General features: G+C 50.0%; 1 protein-coding gene across 5 annotated transcripts in view; it reads right to left on the bottom strand.

Moving 5' to 3' along the window:
- SBF2 (SET binding factor 2) overlaps positions 1–16,530 on the bottom strand; it is a 585,530-nt gene that overhangs the window by 80,260 nt on the left and 488,740 nt on the right. For all 5 annotated transcript variants that reach the window (XM_063946447.1, XM_063946443.1, XM_063946444.1 and 2 more), the window contains exons 24-26: positions 4,135–4,310; positions 3,229–3,365; positions 63–258 (exon numbers count right to left, since the gene is read on the bottom strand). In XM_063946447.1, coding sequence (XP_063802517.1) covers positions 63–258; positions 3,229–3,365; positions 4,135–4,310 — 509 coding nt within the window. The remainder of the gene's footprint in view (positions 1–62; positions 259–3,228; positions 3,366–4,134; positions 4,311–16,530) is intronic.

Genomic DNA, 16,530 nt, shown 5'->3' with positions numbered 1-16,530 from the left:
GCATATGCATCCACGCTGGGCGAGTGATAAATCTGTATATACTGCAATGCAATGTCACCCACCTCCGGCACAGAGAATACATCCTGTTCATGGCTGTTACACGGAAATATTCAGATTTAAACCGCGAGGAGCTGCTGCTGATGGTCCCCAGTGCCAGCCGCTGGTAGTCCCGGAAACAGGCCCGCTCTACCAGCTGCTCCATTGTCGACTTCTCCGTCGATTTTAATGTTCCACTTGGCAGCTCGTTATCATCCGAGACTATGGAGAAAATAACATTTACAGCCTGATGTTGAAGCTGGAGAAAGGCTTGGGTCATCGGGAATATATATCCCAGGCCGCAAGTACACTTTTAGGCACTAACACACAAAAGTATTGGATAAGTATACATCTTTTTACTAGTTATAGTATTCTGCATAATAAATAACCGCAACTGCAGAATCCAAATAAAAGGTGTGTAAAAACTCCCAAACTTAAACTAAACAGAAAAAAATAAAATAAAATAATAATATCCAAATAAAAGGTGTGTAAAAACTTCCAACCTCAAATTAAACAAACACAAACCATAAAAAAATATAATACGAATAATAATAACAATAATAATAATAAATGTAATCATTTTTTTACAGAAAAAAAATAACTCTTGAGATCCCACATCACGGACTCTATGCATACAGTATACATAAATATAATTAAAGATAAAAGATGGAAGAAAAAATATTGATTTCTGGCACATGACATACATGTTTGGTGCAAAAAATGTAGAAAAATATCTGGGCGTTGATGATGGGATGTCTGAAATGTTATGCAAATTTCTTTTCAGTACAATCACTTTTATATTATCACGCAAATACTTTTCTATTGGACTCACTACCCCTTCTACAGGTGGTGGAGGCACCATGGGAACTAGCTTCTCACCAAATTTGCTAAACCATAAGCAAATGCGAAGGGGGAAGGGGGACAACGACAGGTGGCTCAAATTATGATAACAATAGCAATGGTTCAGAACACGATTACTAGAGCTGCCGCCACATCATGCAGTGTAAGGGATTGAGCAGAGCTGCTGCACATGCCCAGTGGTAGCAGTTTCTTCTACCAAGTTTGCTGTGTGTGTGGATCTGAGTCCCCAATCAGAGAGCAGCTGCCAGGGAGAAGAGACAGGCGCTTTACTATGAGGCAGGAGAATGTGTGCTTAGAAAGTGCAGTACTTGTTTTATTATGTTTGTGTATTTATCTATTATGGCACGTTTAATCTTTTCCTGACCATTTATTTATATTATTTAAATGTTTGATACAGCCTACAATGTAGAGCAGGGCTGGCCAAACCAGCCCTCAAGATCTACCAACAGTTCACATTTTCCAGACCACCTAGCTGGTGCACAGCTGTAGTCATTACTAATTAAGATGTGCTACAATCATTCCTAACTAACAATTCTACAGATCTCCAGGAGGCCTTGAAAACATGAACTGTTGGTAAATCTCGAGGACTGGGTTGGCCAGCCCTGCTGTAGACCATCTATCATGATAAACATTTTTACTGTATTCCATAAAGTATCCAGTGTAAAAATGACCAATGGTTAAATTAATGTCCAGGGTCGTTACTAGGTTCTTCTGCAGCTCCCCCAGACTCCCGCACTTGCTCCAATGTTTCGCAGAGCATTTGGAAACCCCCATCTAGAAATCCAGAAATCCTGTGTTTGCCAATGTAAGCAATACTGTACATGGTTCAATTCTAACACCAATTCATCTGGTCAAATGAACCTCGTGTTCTATGGCTGCTATATGGATTCTAACACCAATTCATCTGGTCAAATGAACCTCGTGTTCTATGGCTGCTATATAACACTTTATTATTTGGGATGGTGATTATCAGACAGCAATAGAGTTTAATGGAATCTTAAAATGTACTCACTCTTTTATTACTGAGGGTAATTTGGGGGATTTACCCTCTCCATTACATCCATTCATTATAAAATAATGGTAGACTGCAGTTGGCTCATGGTAATGTTTTCTAACAAAGGTTTATAGTGTCCACTTATAAAGTGTTAAAACTTACTGCAAAGACTTTGCTGAAATTGTTTTTCTAAAGAGGTCTTTGTGATGTAAGCCTTATGTGTTGAAAGACTCTTAATCTAGAGGCTACATCTAGATAAAGCGTTTAATAGCGTTGGTCAAACAGAGTATTTTATTATCAGTACCCAAAGATAACTATTTCATAAGAAAAATGTAGCTTCTTTTGTATGTCAATGTAACAGTAGCTCTTCACAAATTAGAAATATAATTCAAAATATGTTTCTTGAGGACAGAAATGTTTTACAAAATACATCTTAAATATATACTGGCCACTAGTTACCTTTCCTTTTTTCTTTAAAGATCAGCTGAAACGCTGGTACTGTATGCGTAACCGGATTATTTCAAAATTTAAAGGGTGTTTTGAGTGTGGCAAAGTTAGAAGTCTTATGTGTGGTTGTACACAAGATCAGAACTTCAATGAATGTTTAGCAGTCACACAACCATATAGCATATATGTGCAGTTTCCGTGTGGCCTACAGTATGGTGGCAGGAAAACACGTATGTTATACCCCGGGGTTAGAGAACACAGGTGAAACTCTGATCCATAATGTCTCCAGTCATTATGTGTCTGCCCATACTGGGGTTGTACACTGTAGGAGTTCAGCATATGGCCGGCACAGACTGGGGGTGACAGGAAAGAGGACCTATGAACTGCACACATCAGAAGCAGAGGACATAATAAAACCCTTTAGTATAGCTCTATACGGAAGGTTTCTAGTGGTTGGTAGTGGTTTGTTAGGACAGTCAGCTGTATATGTCGTCCTCAACAGATCACGGCTATGGGGATTGACTAATATATACCTGTCCATATAATCCTTACACATTTAGCAAGAACATTGCATCAAGTAATGCTAGTTCTCATCACAAGATTTAAGAATGGTCCACCAGGGAGATAATCGAACACTATGCAGAACTACAAGTCACAGCATGCCCTGCCATGTCTGCAGCTACACCTACAATGGATTACCAGTGAGCGGGGGAAAGCTTGTATGTTGCTGGTCTCAGTAGGTGTCTCCTCTAAGCTTGGAGACTCTCACAGTGACTGCACATGTAATACTAGAAGACCTTCTGCTACATCCATGAACTTTGGCTGTCTGATCTCTGTGTATGGAGCCCTCAGAAGGGACCAAAGGTCAGGGACAAAACAAAACTCTATACCAGAAATGTCATCGTCCTCGTTGCGGCTCCCTCGTTCCTCTAATATCATTCCAGTCTTCTTCTTGGCAACATACGGGCGCCCAATAGTCATTTTTCCAGCACGTTTGGCCCCTTTTACAATTGTTTTGGAGAGAGTCCTAAAATGACACAAAATAATTTGAATGACCTATTTGGAAGCATGCATTATGAATATATAACATAGGGTGAAAGTAATGTACTGCCATGGCAGAAGGAAGACAGCTGAGGGTGCAACTGCTGTAGTGGGAGACAAGTCATTCTGAAGTGACTTTTGAGCATTAAGACTAGTCTAAACCCTTAATATGTAAGCTCTGACGGGCAGGACCCTCTCTCCTCTTGAACCCTAAGCTCCTTGACTTTTATCTCTAGGTCACATTCAGCAGCTCTGGTACTGTATTGGTCACCCTTACAGACTCCTCCTTCACATCTCCTGCCCTACAAGAGACAGGAGTGCCCTACTCTGCCCCTAGTCTGTTGCTGTATTGCTGTGCGTTATTCCTAGATATGGCAGTTTATACTGTATTTGTACTTATAAACTGTTACTATGTATATTTCTTGCAAGGCACTGCGGAACCTATATGGAGCCTAAAAGATAATAATAAAATCTAAACCTCAAGCTATATACAGTAAATACAGTACGCGTCACACCATAACGCAGGTGTTCCTCCGATACGGTCACTGTGACCTCTATACTGCTCTGGGTGCCTATTTTTATGTCCTTTGTGGCTCTTTAACTTTTGTGGTACTACAAGATCCAGCATATCCCTGTCTCTGGTTGCCTAAGCCCATTAAATTATATTTAGTGACTTTTGAAAAAGAAACAGAAGATTTAGGTGGATACAGCAAGGAGAAACCAAAGCCATGTTGCCGGGTGGCTGCCAGAATTACCGGAAAGAGGTGTTTTTTTCCTTCTGCTTCGGTAAGATAATGGGGGTCGCGGCTTGCCCTGCCGCAAAGGCATACATGCTGAAGATGGACACGGGATACCGAAACTTCATCAGCTGCTTCTTGAACAGGTCCACCATTTCCGGACTCACCTCTTCATCAAACGCTACTTTAATTAACTGTGGGGAAAACAAAATAGAGGTTTCCCCGATGCCAACGGACCTATTCAATAATGGTTCTTAAGACGGCTTTTACACAGCTATAGCAGCCTAGAATAACTAGAGCAAATGCACAAGTTTTCCTGCAATGTGTTACAGTAGTCGGCCAGGATGTAATTAAGTTCGGCGGCATTGCGGAACCCGGATGTTTTTTAAAGGTGCAACAATTTACGAGGCATGGTTTGGCCTCGTAAATGATTGCCCCTTTAAATATAAAAAGTACAAATTTGCTCGGCATCCCACACAGCCGCTGAACTTAGACTTCATTACATCCCGCTCATCACGTATAGGGGTAAGACACTGGACCTCTACCATTCTGCTATGTGACAAATAAACAGCAAATACAGTATACGCGGCGGGAGTTGCAGCTTGGTGAAGGAATATGGTAACACTTGCATACGTTGAAACAGCTGCAACTTATTACAGGTAAATATTACATTTTGAACATATTAAAAGAGTCATATTTGCTATTTTCCCCCAAATGACATTTGCATGATTAAAAATAACAATTACACATGCAAGTAATGGGAGAAAATTACCTTCAAAACATCTCGTATATTGAAGGACAAAACATTATCCAATTTGCAACAAATCAGACAACGTCATCTCATATATACATATGTAAGGAATACTACGCAAACTGGAAACAGACCGGATAACTTAAAAGTCACTAAATGATTGTCTGAGGGTAAAACTATCCAGTGCGGGTTACGTCACATGTTATATCTAAAACCTTTCGTATGAATGGAAATTATTTAACAGAAATAAGCTCAGATGATAGAATAAATGGTAATATGCAATGTATGCACCCAAAGAGGAGATGCGGAAAAATACAATAATGACCCTATAACTCAGGAGAGAGAAACAACAAGCCATCGGCTTGTCCTATTATCCTGGGGAGTCAGATCTCAGTACAGATCTGATGTGATCAGAAAGAATCTAGGAGAGTAAACGCTGTGTAAGTGGACAGGCCTGTACAACTTGTGGCACTGATTTTTCAAAAATCGCAGGTTAATCTGGAATTCTGCAACTTATATATCCAAAGGAAAATTGTATTTTCTATGACATCAGTGGAAACATCACAGTCATGTTATCTCAGACTCCAAACTACTGCACTTTGGTTCCTGTGATAGCGTTACCTAGGATTGCTCTCACAAATCTCTCAGGGATTTTTTGGTTAGGTCCAATAGCAAAAAATGAAGCAGAACTATTTTTTACAACTAACGTTCGTTAAAATTAGTCTTTTTTAAAAGGAACATTTCTTTTTCCTGGACAGGCGTTTTGACATTGAAGGGCGAAAACAAAAAAGGTAGTTTTTCGGCTTACATAATATTATGGATGACGAGGCATTTTTCAGTGGCTGTTACTATAAAGCAGCAAGAGCTAGAACCCGTGTTTAGGAGTCTTTGTACAACGTATGCTGCCGATTTCAACATTTTTATATAGATAGATAGATATAGATACTATCTATCTACATCTATATCTGCTAAGGAGAGTGCAGGGTTCTCTGTATATATATATATATATATATATATATATATATATACTAGGTGATTCATCGCGCCCTACGGGCGCTCTTCACACCGTCGTTAGGGGCTATGCCCCGTTAACCCCTGCACGCCTTTGAACATACGCAGGCCGGTAGATAACAGAACCAGAAATGCAGGGCAGTATAGAGGGCATACAGAAATGGGTTCCGGTTGAGAAAAGATAGACAGGTGTAGGGGGGGAGAAAGGGAATGTACAGAAACGCTGTGCGATGGGTAAAGAATAGGGAGAGTCAGGATGGTAGGGAGAGGATAAAGAGAGGGAAGATGTTAGACAGAAAATAGCGTTGCAAGAGGCTACGACCCGTTAACCCCTGCACTGGCTTCAGCTGTGCTATAATTGTTATTATATGGAGTATTACCTTCACAAAAGTTTATGCTATTGGGTAAATATTGCAAGGGGGAAGGGCATGCAATTGTCAGGGGGGAGTAGCCCTTTGTGAGGGCGTGAAGAGTGGCCACAGGGCACAATGAATAACATAGTGTAGTATATATTGCTAGTGTATGTAGCGTAGCTTATACACACAGTGGCCACAGGTATCAGAGCCGCGTATACACACAATGGACACAGGTAGCTGAGCCGCGTATCCACACAGTGGCCAGAGGTAGCAGGCCAGCTTATACACACAATACCCACAGGTAGCAGAGCCGCTTATACACACAATACCCACAGGTAGCAGCGCAGCTTATACACACAGCGCCCACAGGTAGCAGCGCAGCTTATACACACAGTGGCCACAGGTATCAGAGCCACGTATCCACACAGTGGCCAGAGGTAGCAGGGCAGCTTATACACACAATACCCAACGGTAGCAGAGCCGCTTATACACACAGCGCCCACAGGCAGCAGAGCCGCTTATACACACAGTGCCCACAGGTAGCAGAGCCGCTTATACACACAGTGCCCACAGGTAGCAGAGCCGCTTATACACACAGTGCCCACAGGTAGCAGAGACGTTTATACACAACGTGCCCACAGGTAGCAAAGCAGTTTATATACACAATGACCACAGGTAGCAGTGGTGCTTATACACACAATGGCCCCCGGTAGCAGTGCCACTTCTACACACAATTCCCATCGGTAACAGAGGCGCTTATACACACAGTGGCCACAGGTAGCTGAGCCGCTTATACATACAATGGTCACAGGTAGCAGCACCACTTATACACACAATGGCCACTTTTAGCGCACCGCTTATACACACAATGGCCACTGGTAGCAGTGTCACTAATACACACAATGGCCACAGGTAGCAGCACCACTTATACACACAATGGCCACAGGTAGCAGTGGCACTTATACACACAATGGCCACAGGTAGCAGTGTAATTTATACACACAATGGCCACTGGTAGCAGAGCCGCGTATACACACAGTGCCCACAGGTAGCAGCGCCACTTATACACAATGGCCACAGGTAGCAGTGTCGCTTAGACACATAATGGCCACAGTATTACTTTTTTTAATTAATCCAATGTCCACTGGTGGCATTTATACTCACAGAAGTTCAGTGTGTGTGTGGGGTGTTTGGAAAGGGGGTGGGTTCAGTGAGGTGGAGGTGCCTATCCGTGCCGCTGATCACCCTGATTCAGGGAATCACTTGTAGCGGCTGCGGATGGTGTCCGAGGTGCTACGTGTGGTGGAGGTGTGGGTGCGGGAGGGCGTCCAGAGGTGTTGCGGGTGGTGGAGGGGTGGGTGCAGTGGCACAGATGGCGGAAAGGGTGCAGAGGTGGGTGGGGGAGGGGTAGGTGTGGAGGGGGCGCGGGTGGGGGAGGGGGTGTGGGTGGGGGAGGTGTGGAAGGGGAGTGTAGATGCTGTTGGTGGGGGAGGGGTGGGTGCGGGGGGCTGTGGATGAAGGAGGGGGTCTGGAGGTGGTGTGCGTGGGGGAGTGGAGATGTAGTGGGGGGGGTGTTTGGGGAGGTGGGGTTGCAGGGGGGGTTAGGTTGGGTTCTAGAAGTGCTGCGGGTGGAGGAGGGGTGGCTGCAGGGGAGCCGTGGATGGGGTCCGGAGGTGCTGTGGGAGGTGGTCCAGAGGTGCTGCGGGTGGGGGAGGTGTGGTAGGTACACGAATGGGGGAAGGTGTCTATAGATGATGTGGGTGGGGGAGGGGGCGGGAGGTGCTGTGGTTGGGGGAGTGGCGGCTGCGGGGGCGTAGTGGGGTCCGGATGCAGGGGAAGGGGCGGGGGGTGCTGCGGGTGTGGGTGCTACGGGTGGGGGAGGGAGTGCAGCAGGTGGGAGGGGGATGCTGTGGGTGGGAGGGGGGGCGTGTGCCGCGGGTGGGGGGCAGATGTGGTGGATGCTGTTGGTGCCGCGGGTGGGGGAGGAGTGGGTGGAGTGTAGAGGGGGGGAGAGGTGGGTATGGGGGGGCCGCGGGTGGGGGAGGGGTGGCGGGTGCTGCGGGTGTGGGTGCTACGGGTGGCGGAGGGATGTGTTCCGCGGGTGGGGGGCGGATGTGGTAGACGCTGTGGGTGCCGCGGGTGGGGGAGGTGCGGGTGGGGTGGAGGGTGAGGGAGAGGTGGGTATGGGGGTGGGTTGGGGGGTGGAGGGTGCAGGGGTGTAGCGGGGGGAGAAGTGGGTATGGGAGAGGTACGGGGGTGCCGCAGGTGGGGGAGGGGCGGGGTTTTTGCGGGTTGTGAGTGATACGGGAAGGGAAGGGGGCGGGAGTGCCGTGGGTGGGGGTGGGGCATGTGCCGGGGGTGGGGGCCGGATGTGTTGGGTGCCGCGGGTGGGGGAGGGGCAGGGGTGCTGCGGATGGGGGCATGAGTGCCGTGGATGGGGGAGGGAGGGGGGTGCTGCGGGTGTGGGTGGTACGGGTGGGGTAGGTTACGCGAGGCGGATGTGGTGGATGCCGCGGGTGGGCGGCGGATGTGGTGGATACTGTGGGTGGCGCGGGTGGGTGAGGTGCGGGGGTGCCACAGTTGGGGGTGCAACGGGTGGGGGAGGGGGCGGGAGTGCCGTGGGTGGGGGAGGGGCGGGAGTGCCGCAGGTGGGGGAGAGGCGGGGGGTGCTGCAGGTGTGGGTGCCGCCGGTGGGAGGGTGCGGGGTGGCGCGGGGCGGAGGGTGCGGGGGTGTAGCGGGGTGGAGAGGTGGGTATGGGGGTGAGGGAGGTGCAGGGGTGCTGCGGGTGGAGGAGGGGCGGGGGTGCTAGGGGTGGGCAGGAGTGCAGCGCACGGGGGAGGGGCGTGTGCCGCGGGTGGGGGCCGGATGTGGTGGATGCAGCTGGTGGGGGAGGTGCGGGTGGGGTGGAGGGTGCACGGGAGGGGGGAGAGGTGGGTATGGGGGTGGGGGAGGTGCGGCTGTGGGGTGTGGTGGGGGTCTGGATGCGCTGGGGGTAGGGGAGGGAGTACTGCGGGTGGGGGAGGGGCGTGTGCCGCGGGTGGGGGGCGGATGTGGTGGATGCTATGGGTGCCGCGGGTGGGTTGGAGGGTGCGGGGGGGAGAGGTGGGTATGGGGGTGCCGCAGGTGGGGGAGGGGTGGTGGGTGCTACGGGTGGGGGAGGGGCATGTGCCCTGGGTGGGGTGCGGATGTGGTGGATGCTGTGGGTGCCGCGGGTTGGGGAGAGGCGGGTGGGGTGTAGGGTGCGGGGGTGTAGCGGGGGGGGGGGGGGGGGGGGGGAGGAGAGTTGGGTTTGGGGGTGGGGTGGGGGAGGTGCGGGTGGGGTAAGGGGTGCTACGGGTGGGGGAGGGAGTGCAGCGGGCGGGGATGGGCGTGTGGTGCGAGTGGGGGGGCAGATGTGGTGGATGCTGTGGGTGTCGAGGGTGGGGGAGGTGCGGGGGGGGAGAGGTGGGTATGGGGGTGGGGGAGGGGCGGGTGGGGTGGAGGGTGCAGGGGTGTAGTGGGGGGGAGAAAGATGGGTATGGGGGTGGGGGAGGTGTGGGGTTGCTGCGGGTGGGGGAGGGGCAGGGGTTTTGCGGGTTGTGGGTTATACGGGTGGGGAGGGGGTGGGAGTGCCTCGGGTGGGGGAGGAGCGTGTGCCGGGGGATAGATGTGGTAGGTGCGGCGGGTGGGGAAGGGGCGGGGGGTGCTGCGGGTGGGGGTGCGAGTGCCGCGGGTGGGGGAGGGGCGGGGGTGCTGCGGGTGTGGGTGGTACGGGTGGGGGAGGGAGTGGGAGTGCCGCCCGTTGGGGGTGGATGTGGTGGATACTGTGGGTGCTGCAGGAGGGGAGCCGCGGATGGGGGAGGGGCGGGTGGAGGGTGCGGCGGTGTAGCAGGGGGAGAGGTGGGTATGGGGGCGGGGGAGGGGCGGGGGGGCCACCGGGGTTTGTGGGTGCTACGGGTGGGGGCGGGAGAGGTGCGGATGGGGGAGGGGCGTGTTCCGTGGGTAGAGGACAGAGTGGTGGGTGGTGTGGGTGCCGCGGGTGGGGGAGGGGGGTGCCGCGGGTGGGGGAGGGGGCGGGAGTGCCGTGGGTAGGGGAGGGGGGTGCTGCAGGTGTGGGTGCTACGGGTGGGGGAGGGGGCGGGAGTGCCGTGGGTGGGGGAGGGGCATGTACCGCGGGAGCTGGAGGGGCGGGAGTGCCGCGGGTGGGGAAGGGGCGGGGGGTGCTTCAGGTGTGGGGGAGGAGGCGAGAGTGCTGCGGGTGGGGGAGGGGCGTCTGCCGTGGGTGGGGGAGGGGCGGGAGTGCCGCGGGTGGGGGAGGGGCGGGGGGTGCTGCAGGTGTGGGTGCAATGGGTGGGGGAGGGGGCAGGAATGCCCCGGGTGGGGGAGGGAGTGCCGTGGGTGGGGGAGGGGCGGGGGGTGCTGCAGGTGTGGGTGCCGCGGGTGGGAGGGTGCGGGGTGGCGCAGGGCATGTGCCGCGGGTGGGGGGGCGTATATTGTGGAGGCTGTGGGTGCCGCGGGTGGGAGGGGGGCGGGTGCGGCAGGTAGAGGTCGTCCACAGCATTCTCATCCGCACTGTCTGGCAGCCGCAAGACTAACCGTCCGCAGTGTCACCAGGGTGCAGGGAGTGTACAGGGAGGAGGGAAAGAGGGGACTGGGCGGAGATGGGGAGGGGACTGGGCGGGGATGGGCGGACCGAGGGAGGGGACTGTTCCTGGCCTGCATCCAGCCACCCAGATCTGTGCCTGTGACTCCATCCAGCGTTAGAAATGCAGGCACAGAGTCACAGGGCTAATATATAGGAGATTTGAGTTCTGTGGTCGGAGCCCACCGCACCCCAACCTAGGGGTGGGGAGTACGTGAGTGCACCCCTCTCCTGGGAAAGGCGAGTGCAGTGGATTCCCGTATATGTATATAATAGGGTTCATTTTTAATTGGCCCATTTGTGATCATATCTCTCTCTCTCATGCACCCCTAAGCTCATTTACTTTTAACCTGGGTCAGCTGCTGTTTAGGTGTGTTGGTGACTGTCTCACTTTGAAAGCAAGGAGTCAGTTGGCAGGGGAGCTTTAAACCAGGTAAGCACACTTGTGTAGTTGTGTGGGTGACTGTCTTTCCATTTAAAAGCCATAAGTGTGGCAGGTAAGCTTTAAACCAGGTAAGCATATTTTTTCCCTATGAAGCAGCAGTTGCCAAGTCTCTAAAAAAAAAATCTATGTTAAAGTTTATGTGATAGAGTAGGACTTGCGGTGAAATGGGGTCCCGTGGAGTGGGCTGCAAGCTTACATGCATTGTACAATTCATAAACCAAAACCCCATTGTTTATCTAGTCGTATATTAAAGCATTAAGGTGAATGAAACTGCTAAGGAGAGTGCAGGGTCCTCTGTATATTATACAGTGGGGCAAAAAAGTATTTGGACAGCAACCGATTGTGCAAGTTGACCCACTTAAAAAGATGAGAGAGGTCTGTAATTTCCATCATAGGTACACTTCACCTGTGAGAGACAGAATCTGGAAAAAAACTAACTAGGAAATCACATTGAACGATTTTTAAACAATTTATTTGTATATTCTTGCGGAAAATTGGACAATCAAAAAGTTTAACTCAATACTTTGTAATCTAACCTCGGTGCTATGCACACCAGTGCCAGCACGAATGTACCGGTGTCTGAACGGTGAGGGATGCAAAACAAATGAACTCACAGACAGACTGGGAAATATGACATTACATACACAGAAGGTGATAGGGTAACAAAATAAACACAAAGTGAACAGAGAAGCCCAAAGGCTAAGAAATTTGGTGTCTCCCTAGTATTAGGAATGCTCAGATGGAAAGAAGCGAGATGTAGTGATTTAATACGTAGAGAACCCGAAATGCTGTTGCTAAGGGCAACAGCAAAACCCTAAAGGGTTACCAACGGGTGTGGCAGTAAACTCCTTGGTCAGAGATGGAATAATAGACACAAGGAGAGTCTCCACAATCCTAGTCCTCACTTGCAGTGCACTGGTTCAGCTTACTGCCACTAAACTGACACCTGAACACCTTGCACAGTGAGAAAGGATTTTGGCAGGCAAGTCTGAGAATACAGCCGCAAACTTGCTAGGTTCACAGAGTAGCAAAAGAACCCCAGCAGGTTAAACGACTGACTCCAGTCTTACTGCTAGGTCTGGATTGGCAGAGTGTAATACCAAATCCCAAGGCCTATTTGCAGTAAGCAACAAACAAATACAAAGTTTACACAGTACTAGCTAGCTTTCAGGAACTGACTAACCAACAAAGATTCAGCAGCATCTGCCTAACCTGAGAAGAGGGTTTATATAGCAGGTGCTGTCCACGCCCCACTCAGACCTCACAGACTGTGAGCACAAAAACCAGCACCGGATCCCCTGCCGTGCACAGAGCCTGTAACCACTGCACAGCAAAAGACCCGAACCGGAGTATCAGCTACGCTCAGGTTACTCCGCTAGCACTTGTCTCCCGGTTGCCATGACGACGTGGCAGCACAGAGCAGGAGACCCTAACACTCGGTTGGCAATTACAGAGGTCAAACGTTTCCTGTAGTTATTGACCAGGTTTGCACACACTGTATCAGGTATTTTGGCCCACTCTTCCATGCAGATCTTCTCTAGATCTGTCATGTTTTGGGGCTGTCGCCGGACAGCACGGACTTTCAATTCCCTCCACAGATTTTCTATTGGGTTGAGGTCTGGAGACTGGCTAGGCCACTCCAGGACCTTGAAATGCTTCTTACGGAGCCACTCCTTAGTTGCCCAGGTAGTGTGTTTGGGGTCATTATCATGCTGGAAGACCCAGCCACATTCCATTTTCAATGCTCTTACTGAGGGAAGGAGGTTTTTGCCCAAAATCTCACGATACATGGCCCCATTCATCCTCTCCTTAATACGGATCAGTCGTCCTGTCCCCTTTGCAGAAAAGCAGCCCCAAAGCATATTGTTTCCACCCCCATGCTTCACAGTGGGTATGGTGTTCTTGTGATGCCATTCATCATTCTTCTCCCTCCAAACACGGCGAGTGGAGTTTATACCAAAAAGTTCGATTTTGCTCTCATCTGACCACATTACATTCTCCCAATCCTCCTCTGGATCATCCAGATGGTCACTGGCAAACTTTAGATGGGCCTGGACATGTGCTGGCTTAAGCAGGGGGAACTTTCGGGCGCTGCAGGATTTCAATCCATGACTACGTAGTGTGTTACTAATGATAACCTTTGTGACTGTGGTCCCAACTCTCTTGAGGTCACTGACCAGGTCCCCCGAGTAGTTCTGAGCTGATTCCTCACCGTTCTCAAGATCATTGATACCCTACAAGGTAAGATCTTGCATGGAGCCCCAGGTTGAGGGAGATTGTCAGTGATCTTGTATTTCTTCCATTTTTTAATAACTGCGCCAACAGTTGATCTCTTCTCACCAAGCTGCTTGCCTATTGTCGAGTAGCTCATCCCAGCCTTGTGCAGCTCTACAATTTTGTCCCTGGTGTCCTTAGAAAGCTCTCTGGTCTTGGCCATGGTGGAGAGGTAGCAGTCTGACTGTTTGAGGGTGTGGACAGGTGTCTTTTATACAGATAACCAGTTCAAACAGGTGCCAATAATACAGGTAACGGGTGGAGGATAGAAGAGCTTCTTAAAGAAGAAGTAACAGGTATGTGAGAGCCAGAAATCTTGAGGCTTGGTAGGTGTCCAAATATTTATTTTCCACAAGAATATACAAGTAAATTGTTTAAAAATCATATAATGTGATTTCCTGGTTTTTTCTCCAGATCCTGTCTCTCACAGTTGAAGTGTACCTATGATGGAAAAATAAGAATTTACTTACCGATAATTCTATTTCTCGGAGTCCGTAGTGGATGCTGGGGTTCCTGAAAGGACCATGGGGAATAGCGGCTCCGCAGGAGACAGGGCACAAAAAGTAAAGCTTTAGGATCAGGTGGTGTGCACTGGCTCCTCCCCCTATGACCCTCCTCCAAGCCAGTTAGGTACTGTGCCCGGACGAGCGTACACAATAAGGGAGGAATTTTGAATCCCGGGTAAGACTCATACCAGCCACACCAATCACACCGTACAACTTGTGATCTAAACCCAGTTAACAGTATGATAACAGCGGAGCCTCTGAAAAGATGGCTCACAACAATAATAACCCGATTTTTGTAACTATGTACAAGTATTGCAGATAATCCGCACTTGGGATGGGCGCCCAGCATCCACTACGGACTCCGAGAAATAGAATTATCGGTAAGTAAATTCTTATTTTCTCTGACGTCCTAGTGGATGCTGGGGTTCCTGAAAGGACCATGGGGATTATACCAAAGCTCCCAAACGGGCGGGAGAGTGCGGATGACTCTGCAGCACCGAATGAGAGAACTCCAGGTCCTCTTTTGCCAGGATATCAAATTTGTAGAATTTTACAAACGTGTTCTCCCCTGACCACGTAGCTGCTCGGCAGAGTTGTAATGCCGAGACCTCTCGGGCAGCCGCCCAAGATGAGCCCACCTTCCTTGTGGAATGGGCCTTAACCGATTTAGACTGTGGCAGGCCTGCCTCAGAATGTGCAAGTTGAATTGTGTTACAAATCCAACGAGCAATCGACTGCTTAGAAGCCGGCGCACCCAACTTGTTGGGTGCATACAGTATAAACAGCGAGTCAGATTTTCTGACTCCAGCTGTCCTGGAACATATTTTCAGGGCCCTGACAACTTCTAGCAACTTGGAGTCCTCCAAGTCCCTAGTAGGTGCAAGGCACCACAATAAGCTGGTTCAGGTGAAACACTGACACCACCTTAGGGAGAGAACTGGGGACGAGTCCGCAGCTCTGCCCTGTCCGAATGGACAAACAGATATGGGCTTTTTTGAGAAAAAACCACCAATTTGACACTCGCCTGGTCCAGGCCAGGGCCAAGAGCATGGTCACTTTTTATGTGAGATGCTTCAAATCCACATATTTGACTGGTTTTAAACCAATGTGATTTGAGGAATCCCAGAACTACGTTGAGATCCCACAGTGCCACTGGAGGCACAAAAAAGGGGTTTGTATATGCAATACTCCCTTGACAAACGTCTGGACTTCAGGAACTGAAGCCAATTCTTTCTGGAAGAAAATTTACAGGGCCGAATTTGAACCTTAATGGACCCCAATTTGAGGCCCATAGACACTCCTGTTTGCAGGAAATGCAGGACACGACCGAGTTGAAATTTCTTTGTGGGGCCTTCCTGGCCTCACACCACGCAACATATTTTCGCCACACGTGGTGATAATGTTGTGCGGTCACCTCCTTTCTGGCTTTGACCAGGGTAGGAATGACCTCTTCCGGAATGCCTTTTTTCCCTTAGGATCCGGCTTTCCATCGCCATACCGACAACGCAGCTGCGGTAAGTCTTGGAACAGACATGGTACTTGCTGAAGCAAGTCCCTTCTTAGCGGCAGAGGCCATAAGACCTCTGTAAGCATCTCTTGAAGTTCCGGGTACCAAGTCCTTCTTGGCCAATCCGGAGCCATGAGTATAGTTCTTACTCCTCTACGTCTTATAATTCTCAGCACCTTAGGTATGAGAAGCAGAGGAGGGAACACATACACCGACTGGTACACCCACGGTGTTACCAGAACGTCCACATCTATTGCCTGAGTGTCTCTTGACCTGGCGCAATACCTGTCCCGTTTTTTGTTCAGACGGGACGCCATCATGTCCACCTTTGGTATTTCCCAACGGTTTACAATCATGTGGAAAAAACTTCTCAATGAAGTTTCCACTCTCCCGGGTGGAGGTCGTGCTGAGGAAGTCTGCTTCCCAGTTTCCATTCCCGGGATGAAAAACTGCTGACAGTGATATCACATGATTTTCCGCCCAGCGAAAAGTCCTTGCAGTTTCTGCCATTGCCCTCCTGCTTCTTGTGTCGCCCTGTCTGTTTACGTGGGCGACTGCCGTGATGTTTTTCCCACTGGATCAATACCGGCTGACCTTGAAGCAGAGGTCTTGCTAAGCTTAGAGCATTATAAATTTACCCTTAGCTCCAGTATATTTATGTGGAGAAAAGTCTCCATACTTGATCACACTCCCTGGAAATTTTTCCCTTGTGTGACTGCTCCCCAGCCTCTCAGGCTGGGCTCCGTGGTTACCAGCATCCAATCCTGAATGCCGAATCTGCGGCCCTCTAGAAGATGAGCACTCTATAACCACCACAGGAGAGACACCCTTGTCCTTGGATATTGGGTTATCCTCTGATGCATCTGAAGATGCGATCCGGACCATTTGTCCAGCAGATCCCACTGAAAAGTTCTTACGTGAAATCTGCCGAATGGAATTGCT

This window comes from Pseudophryne corroboree, chromosome 11, assembly GCF_028390025.1.
Source record: "Pseudophryne corroboree isolate aPseCor3 chromosome 11, aPseCor3.hap2, whole genome shotgun sequence".
NCBI lineage: Eukaryota > Metazoa > Chordata > Amphibia > Anura > Myobatrachidae > Pseudophryne > Pseudophryne corroboree.
The sequence above is the reverse complement of the archived record's forward strand: the minus strand, read 5'-3'. Positions and strand labels throughout refer to the sequence as shown.